At 44.6% G+C, this 9,268-nt stretch overlaps 1 protein-coding gene and 1 pseudogene across 2 annotated transcripts in view; one reads left to right on the top strand and one right to left on the bottom strand.

Moving 5' to 3' along the window:
- Positions 1-667: 667 nt before the first annotated feature.
- On the bottom strand, positions 668-3,330 carry LOC117232086 (annotated as a pseudogene).
- The window catches only part of LOC117232092 (POU domain, class 2, transcription factor 2-like), a 122,574-nt gene continuing 115,326 nt past the window's right edge, over positions 2,021-9,268 (top strand). For both annotated transcript variants that reach the window (XM_033491248.1, XM_033491247.1), the window contains exon 1: positions 2,021-3,991. In XM_033491248.1, the coding sequence (XP_033347139.1) occupies positions 3,406-3,991 (586 nt within the window). In that variant the 5' untranslated portion in view covers positions 2,021-3,405. The remainder of the gene's footprint in view (positions 3,992-9,268) is intronic.

The following is a 9,268-nucleotide window of genomic DNA, read 5'->3' as shown; positions in this document are numbered from 1 at the left end:
CGTTCGCAAGGTTAGGTAGCCGGTACACGCGATAAGGAGTGGGGGTGGCGTTCCCATGACCAATAAGAACCTCTTTAAAGCGCCCTTTTTGCGCGCGGAACTGCGCATGCCGGATTCAAATCTGGGCGAGCTGCTGGGTATCGAGTGGAGGTGGTGACGGTGGTGGTGGCCGGTGGCTGTATGGAAATATGATAGCGCGATAAAAGGAGGAAGAATGGCAGGGATGCTTGTGTATGCGAGGGAAAAACGTAGCGCGAGGGTGGGGATACTGCACGGCTGCTACGACCAATAAAGGCCCACTTTAAAGCGACTCATTTTTTTTGCACTGGCACTGCGCATGCCGCATTTAAATGTTGGGAGTGGTGGGTTCCAATGTGTGTGCATAGAAATATGATAGGTGAGACTCGGACTCGGAGGAATGGCGGACGGGATAGGGATTCCTGAATATTTGTATACCATCGCGGGGTTGTGAGATGGCCAGGAGTGATACAGAAAAAAATGGCGTCTGAGATACATCATCGAATGTATTTATAATTTGCGACGTTAAGTTCGTGAAAATCGATCAAGTAAGTGTTTGGATTTTAGTTAGATTCGAAGTATGTAATTCGATATCGAAGGTTCGGTTCGATAGATAAACGTTATCGCTGCTATGGATACTGTAACTTGGTTACACTGTTCTTGTATTATTATGTATTATTGGTTGTTTTACTACATTTGCTAATACGTACATATGCAACACACAATAACGCTATTGTTCGAGAGGTCGTTGAACCAAGCGGGTTTAACCTTTAAAAGTATACACACATGTATGTACTTACTCACCTGTTGTTAATCTAAGATTCATTAGACTGCAGACAGTATCAACCAAACAGTTTGTCCTTCAGGTCATGCAAAAAGCGTTTCAACATGTAGAATCGAATCTCGAGATCACTTATTTTATCGAAATTTATCGAAAACTTCTAACGTTTTCTATAAGTAACGATATAAACACAGTTTCCCGCCAAATTACTATCGAGATTAACAGAAAACACGGTGATAGATGTCTTGATAAAGACTTCTCACTGTTACTTTTTTAACTAATTTTTTTCAAGCATCCTATCGTCTTTATCTTTACTCTACCTAAATACCTTACACCATACGAAAAACACTCATCGTCAAAGTAGAAACTACGATCTAACAATCATAAAAATAATCGAAACCAACCTGTTTCCATAATTTCGCACCGCGAGACAGCTGCGCCACTAACGTTGAAAAAACGCCACCTGTGACGCTCATCTGAATTAATTGCGTCCAGTGGTTCTGCGTATATACATGAGCCTTATAAAGAAGCGCCCTCCATTGGGATAATATTTACATAGTCAGTGCCTGATGTTTACAAGAGTGGACGTGGTAACGACATCGGTGTCAGTTGTTTATATTGTATTTATTCGAAAGCTCTAATCGTTATCGCGATATCGAGTCAGAGGGGGCAGCGAGTGCCGCGATTGGTCGCTTTTCTCGCATATGCAAATGTACTCACCTTCTCTCCCTCTATCCGTGGTTTGGTTGCAGCAGTAGTAGCCGGTACACGCGAGGTAAAAAGGCGCGCTCGCGCTCGCGACCAGAGAACTCGCCTTTCCTTGCCGGGCGGAGTCGCGCGTGATCCGCGTTCCTTTGCGATTGGAGCTTCATTCCCCACCGACGCTGCTTGTTTCCCCACCAATATGAACGTCCAGGCGTTCGTCCGCTGCTTTTCGTTCTAGTCGAACCTCTTCGTTGTACTTTCAGCGTTTCATGCCGAGGTTAGAACCGTTCCGTCTCTTTTCTTCCTGAAACAACTCCCCCACTTTTCGTTCGACAGTCCGCGTACGCGTCCGCGTTCCCCGTGGCCGGTAGGCGGCCGACCGGGCGTACGTGGGCCCTCTAGTGTAGCTGCACACATGCACGCGACAGCATCTGACCGCCGTACCAGCCGCCGCAGCCGTAGCTGCCACCGCCGTAGCTCGTCGCGGATGCTCGTGTTCCTGCGATAACGATACTTTGCTCTTTCCACCGATCTCGCACCGCGAACACCTCGAGGAACGACCGAGGGGAAAGCTGAGTCGTGCGGTGTGTGTGAAACTTATGACGAAACGGTATCGCACGTGTGGAACGCGGAACCACGGGAGATATTCGCCAGCTTCAAATGTGACACAGTGATATCGTGACGGTTTGCAATGGAATCGAAAGGATTTTGAGAGAGATTTACGATCGAACATGCTCGCGTACGTTCTGCTGGAGAGCATCGAAACTGTTCGCGAGTTCACTGATGGGTGACGCTGTGTCTGACACGTTGATGACAGGTCAGAGGGACAGTAGGATTTTTGAATATTCGCGGGCTGCAAGGTGCACGATTCTACGCGGTGAAAAACGCGTGGACCAATCGTCTGTAAAACAGCTGACAGTTGGCGCTGGTGGCAATTAGAGAAATCGACGCGAGGTGTTTGGCAGTCTGATTCGATGACAGGTGAATTGCACGGAAAGCGGAGGCAGGAACTATGCGATAATAACGACCATACGTGTTTGTCACGCTGTTCCGTTTAATAACTATATCTATCGGGAAGTGTTCGTGTAATGGACGCGACTGATAAATTCATGTAACGAGTGACTGCAGAGCCGGTGACCGTGCGAGACTGGGATACGTTCGGAACGTGTCGGAGGAACATATCTGTGCTTGTCAGTGTAGTGTTTCTTCAGGAATATACTGTGATATCGAAGGATAATAAACATCCACAGGATATTTTGTATTTGTAAAGACGTTTCTCCTTTGTGACATTAATAATATAAATGTCAAAGAAGCAAAGATACATCGTATGAACCTACTCTGTCTGGAGTGAAGCTATTGGTGTTGCAAGTGTAACGCGATATTAGTGATAAACAAGATCGACGCATCTGATCAACGATAAAATAGGACGTCTAATAGTACAAGAGGGGGAAGAATAGCGAAACTTGTCCGATAAAGAGAGCCAGCAGGTGACCACGTTGGATCTCGCGGCGTTGGCTGCTTACGGGGGCGTTTCGGGACCCAGGGTCGCGGTGGCGGGCACCGGGGTCCTCGCGCTACCCGGCCTGATACCCGATAAGGGTTTATCATCGCCCGGAGGACAGTCGAAAACAAAGTCCGCAGGGCTGGCGGGTCTCGACAGCGAGGCGGTGCGCCGGTGGGTCGCCGAGGCCGCGCGGACCGTCCGGCAAATTCCGCCTCCGGTTGTCGTACCATCTAGTTCGCAACAACAACAGCAGCAGCAGCAACAACAACAACACCAACAACAGCAGTCGGTTCAACATCAGCAGCACAGACAGCAACATCATCATTCCATCCATCGACAGCGTCAAGAGCCGAGCCCGCCCTCGGTGGCCGCTTCCTCTTTCGTTTTGCCGTCGTCGATGACGCAGACCCCCAGCATGCATCTGCTGGAGAACAATAACCTGGTGGAGGTTGCGATGGTTCAACAACAACAACAGTCTCAACAGCAGATGCAGATGCAGCCACAGAAGCAAAAGCAGACCAGCCCGACGAACAACAACACCATCGAGGCTTGGAGATCCATTCAAGGTGGTCACCAGTGGTGGAGTCCGCCAAGTACCGTTCATCAAGAGCAACAGCAGCAACAGCAAGTGTCGCCTCTCGGTCAGCAAGTCCCTCAGTCGCAGAGTCTGGTTGCTGGCACGGTATGCGGTCAAGTACAAAGACAGTCGCAGATTCAATCGGAAATCGATCAGCCTTTGGACTTTTCGGTGGGTTCCCTTCAACAACAGAGGCTACATTCTCGCGTAAGGACTATACACGAGAGACTGCAGAGTAGGATGCACGACAATAATAACGGTACAGCCGGTAGCGGACAGAAGATCGTCAGAGGGACTGGCAGCAGGAGAAGTTTCAGTCCCAGTGATGGTAGCAGCAGCAGCAGCGAGGACGAAGGGGTCTCCACCGGCGGGAGTCCTTCTGGCCCCCTTCGAGGCACCGAAAACGGTGAGTCTTCGAGACATGCAAATTCTCTCTACTTATCGCGTTGCATGGCGCGTTTTTGCCGAAACAGCGCGATGGAATTATGGTGACGAGCGCGTATAACGATAAATCAGGGTGACGCAACGGATTATAATATCGCGAGTGATTCGAGATGAGGCAATAAGTCGCGCTGGTAATTCGGCATTTCCGATTTTACATCCGCTTGCGCAACCAGTTACTCATTTGAATCTTAGAATTTTGCTCTTGTCGGTTACTGGATTATGATATTAATTTTATTGCTTCCTTAGATGATTTCATTGTTTGGCAAGATAGATAATAGGTAGAGTGTCCTCAATCGTGATAGCTAATTATAAAGTTATAAATAGCGAGCCCAAACTTTAGTCTTTTTGTATAAGGGAAGTTCCAATTTTGAATTCTTAATTGGTTCTATGGAATCCTAGAGTATCGCGGACGTTAGATATAAATAGTGTTATAAATTCGATGTGAAATGAAACATGACGCTAAGTGTTGTAGTAATCTTCAATTAGATCGGGTCTTAAAATTATAACTTGTGAGATTAGATTTGAATTTTTTATCGAGGTATCTCAGCAAAGAGTTAACTTATTTCCGTTTCCATGGCAGTTAAGAGTTGACACTAAAACTACCAAGTACGACATATTTCGGACTTCTTACTTTATATAATTATAAAAATATTGTTCTTTTTACGTATATAGAAACATAATTATTACACATTTATCTATTTTTATTAAATCATTTTAAGTACGGTCATAATTATATGCAGTATATTATTGGGAAAATATATATTAAAGATTGGTAGTATCGTAACGTTAAAGATCTTCGAATACACTGTTTACCGTGGTCGGTATCAAACTACTCGTATCAATAGGACGATTAAGCGGTTCCTTCTGTCTCTGTCGATTTCCCAAAGAGTTGGTTCGGTAACGAAACCGGAGATTTCCGAGACAAACGAACGTATGCGTCATGCCAGCCGCTATTTGTCCGTGAACGAAACATGAAACGATCCCGTGCATTTTGGGGGAAAACGTGGCTAGCGTTCGATCCGTCAGCTGTCAATGGAGCCTCCCTGCTTGCATTCGACGCTGCCACCCCCGCACAACCTTGGCACGGGCCATTGTTACTTTCAGCTCGTCGAATGATCGATGCATTGTACGTTCGTTCCATTGTAGGAATAAGCGGCGCGAGATCGCGAGAATCGGAGTTTACCTGAAACCGGGTTTCGTTGCGTTTCGTTGCGTTTTCATACGCAAAAACATGGAAGGTTCGCCAATTGCGGCGGCACGGTTTTACGATGGGAAGGTGAATTCCCTTTTACAAGATGTTCCTTTCGTTGCACGCCCGTCGTTGCCGCGTGCATGCAATCTGCCAACGATTTCCCTTCGCCATAAGGGAATTCTCCATGAATAAATTCGTGTAGCGTTTCGTTCGAAGCAACGTATACACGTATGTAATTGAAATTCGCGCTTCTTGCGTGTTCTTGTAATTTTTAGCGTTACGTCATACGAGTAAGCAGCGTATTTTCCATCAGAAAGTACGTGGTGTATTCTTATCGTTAACTGGAACGATAGTCATCGTTATTTAAAGGAAATAGTGGTCATTCGTTTATTGAGCGCCGCTTCTTAATAATCGTGTTTATCTAAAACATCGGTTTTCACCGTATCTGCGTCTCAACTGATTAAATTGTGTCAATAATTTGCGTCTTATTAAGCCTTATGATTCATGACAGTAAAGCGTATGCCGATTGACTACTCGAGCAAATATACCAATAACGTTTTGGTTTTTATTTAGTCGAACTTGCATGGTGACATCATACGAGACACGAACATATTTTCGACGGGAACGTTAAGCTATTCGACGTATCGTTGAATATGTTTTGCTCGAGCTTATGATACGTATCGACCAGTCTTAATACAGTTTTAATTCAGCCTCAATGACACGTGTTTGAAGTAGTGGACACGTGAACAGCGACGATCCAATCGACAGATAAAACTAGCATAGAAAAACTTCTTACCTCGATTTCGACGCATTCGCTGATAAAGAATAGATCGATGGTAGAATACGAGAGTGGGACAGAGGAAAGATAGGAAAAATTCTCGTGTATCGTCCGCTCGATTTACCACCGATAAATTCACTGATTATTCTATAAAAACTAAATATTATTGTACTTATACTTGGCTGTACGTCGAGTTATCTTTCATGTTTATTATCGCGGCGTAATGTGTCGGCGTCGCGAGCCTCGCGATGCCACGAAAACAAGAATGATCATAATTAAAATGATACAAGTCGAGGCGAGCATTATCTGATTTTAAACAGCCGGATCTTTATTAGTTTCAATAAAATGCAATGTAAACAGCGCTATGGAATAGTCTGATAAGAGTCGAGCGTTCGTAACACATTGCAAACTAGGAAATAGGAGGAAGAAGAAGAAAACAGAAAAAAATAGAAATGATCATGTTCTTAGTAGCAAAGCTCCTGCAAAAGTTACATACATGAAATTCAGCAACTAATAGTATTTATTTTTATTGAAACTTATGATAAAAACGATACCACTGTCGAATAGAGCGTTTCGATTTCAACGTCGAGCACCTAATACATACCCTTGTTAATCGTGACTTTGAGAAAAATGAGTAAAAAAAAAAAAGAAAAAAAAAACGGAAAGAAAAAATAAGAAAGAAAAAACGAAGAGTTATCTTTGATTTCGTATTATCGATAACGGCGCGAGCATATTATGTTTAATCCGCGGGCAATTATCGTGGCTGGTGCGTTCGTTTGTGCTCGACCGTGTTTCGGTATCTCGGCTGTTCAACGGAACGACCGGTATATGTATGCGTGTCTACATAATTGCACTAATATTCAAAAATGCAACTGCAAACAGACGGCGTAGTTGATGCCGGTGAGAAAAAGTTGGCCGATATCGTATCTGTCGATAAGGTCTTAGCTCTAAGGCTTGTTTGAATAAATATTCCACGTAAGCGCGTGATCGTGCGGTTATTTTCGATGAGCAACGCGATACGACGAAAAATCCATTTTTGAAGTGAAATCGTAGAGTGCTCCAGATAATACCCCCTCCCCCTTATATAACGTTAATAGCCCTGAGTTCGTTTTATTGGAGTTTCGAGCAACGATCTACCGTCTCGCGGTTATTATTCATCCGTCACGTTCTTCGAAAGCGACATTCCTGCCCTATAATCGAACATTACATCTCACGTCTTTTCCTTGTTTCGTATGTCCTCGATTTTCACGAGGAGCAAGAACGTGCAAACCAGCTGGTTGGTTGCGTTACGATGTATCACACCGAAAAGCGTAATTACTCGGTATATCGTGCCTCCTTCTTTTCGTCGTGTTAATTTATGTTCGATAGGGGAGAATATAATTAATCCTGGCAAGGAACACGCGCAGGACCGAGTACCTTATATCGAAGATAGTCGATTGCGGTTCGCCAGGGTCCAGGGACCTGTTCTCCTCCCGAGGGCCTTGTGTATTACGGTGTAACGTGATACGTGTTTGATTCTATGTTATTTACGAGCAGGTGTGCCGCGCAACAATGTTTATCACATAATTAGATTCTATGCTCGAGCAATCTCTATCGCGCGGCAGTAAGCCATGAGGCTTGAACCTGAAAATGACGTTTCACGCTGGATGGCCCTGCGCAACCTTGATAACAATAATTTTCTTCGATACGCTCTCCATATTGATTTCATCCCTCCAATGTCCCGTACGTGCTTGTATTCCTCTTTTGTTCTTGCGTAGACCTCCTCGTTTTCCTTCGTTCCATCGATGCTCCTTCGTTTCTCTCTCGATATCCAGTCGTTGTTCGTCGTTCCAAGCGACATATTCTGATGCTCGATCCTTCTTTCCTTTAACAAGCCATTCGAACACGCTTCGTTTTTCTCGAATGATGGCCAAACCATCGTCGACGAATGTTCCTTTCTTTTTCTTCTTTCTCGTGTTTTCTTTTCCCTCCTTTCTTTTCTCGTTTCTCGTTTAATACGCGCTGTAAAACTCAAAATGAGATAATGATCGTCGATCGATCGGCAATCTTGCGATTTCTGCTAATTATATACCGCACCGGTTCGGCCACGTGTAATTAATTATGATAATATTCGATGGTAAGTAAATCACGTCAGACGCTCCAAGTTATTATATGCCCTTTAACAGTTTAATTACCGACCACCGGATGTTTATCGTCGATGAATCGTTGCTAATCTGTACCTTAATAAATTCGCGATCGATGCTTCCGTCTCTATATCCACCGTTAACGAAAACTATACGACGGTCCTTAAACTGTGTTTTCTTTCCTTTTCATCGCCCGATATCCGACTCGCGGATACGCTCGAATTAAATTCCCCTTTCGACATACGTTCTTTTCGACGGAGTAATTATTAGAAAGGGGGCTGTGGTGCGTCGTACGAGTTTGTTCGTTCGTTAGTGGAATCTCTCGGCAAGAAAACGAGTTGTTGCAGCTCTCCCGAGTGCCGTCGGATCACTCGCGTGCGGAAAATTAGACGGCTCCTTTCCGACTCGTGAGAGTACTCACGGTTTTTCCTTCTTTTTCTTCGCTTTCGTCCATGATCTTCATTGATCTTCGAGTTTCGTGTAGCCCGACGACAGTTCCTCGAAGTCGTTTCTCTCCGACCAACTTTGAGGCTTTCTTTCGTTCTTCGTTTCCTTAACATTTTCATTGCTGCGTGCCACGAATGTCACTCGATTCCGTGACTTTGCCTCTTCTTTGCAATACCCCCAACTTGTTTATCAAGATCCTAGCAACGATAATGCATTGATCGAAGTTGATACATTGATTATTGAGTGATCGAAAGGCTCAGGAAAATTAGATTTCTCTGGCAGATGGTCCAACTGAGAAATCATCATGAATCACGGAATTAAGTTTCAAAAACATACATAGATCTTATTTCTTATCTAAGCATAGATTAAAATGTAAGTAAATTCGTCGCATGTCCTTATAGTGGTCTTTCGACTTCAGGGTTACACATGGAGTAACCTGACAGTCCGCCACGGACTCGTTTTCTCATTTGCTTCGAGCAATCTGCTCCAAATACCTCACATAGGTACACGTATACTTGTAGACATTATCGAAAGTATAGATTTCCGATTAGTCTAGCGGATGTGTACATAGTTGCTTGATCGCAAACATCGTGCAAAGACTGCGATCTCCCTTCGAGGACACCAAGATTATCCCGATCGGTGTACGTAAACAGCTATGCAATCGAGGATTGGATCTACGTTCTTAGCATCCCTCAGGTT

The sequence above is a fragment of the Bombus vosnesenskii genome, unplaced genomic scaffold (genome assembly GCF_011952255.1).
Source record: "Bombus vosnesenskii isolate JDL3184/JDL3185 unplaced genomic scaffold, Bvos_JDL3184-5_v1.1 scf7180000013284, whole genome shotgun sequence".
Classification (NCBI taxonomy): Eukaryota; Metazoa; Arthropoda; class Insecta; order Hymenoptera; family Apidae; genus Bombus; species Bombus vosnesenskii.
This window is presented reverse-complemented; position numbering and strand designations above follow the sequence as displayed.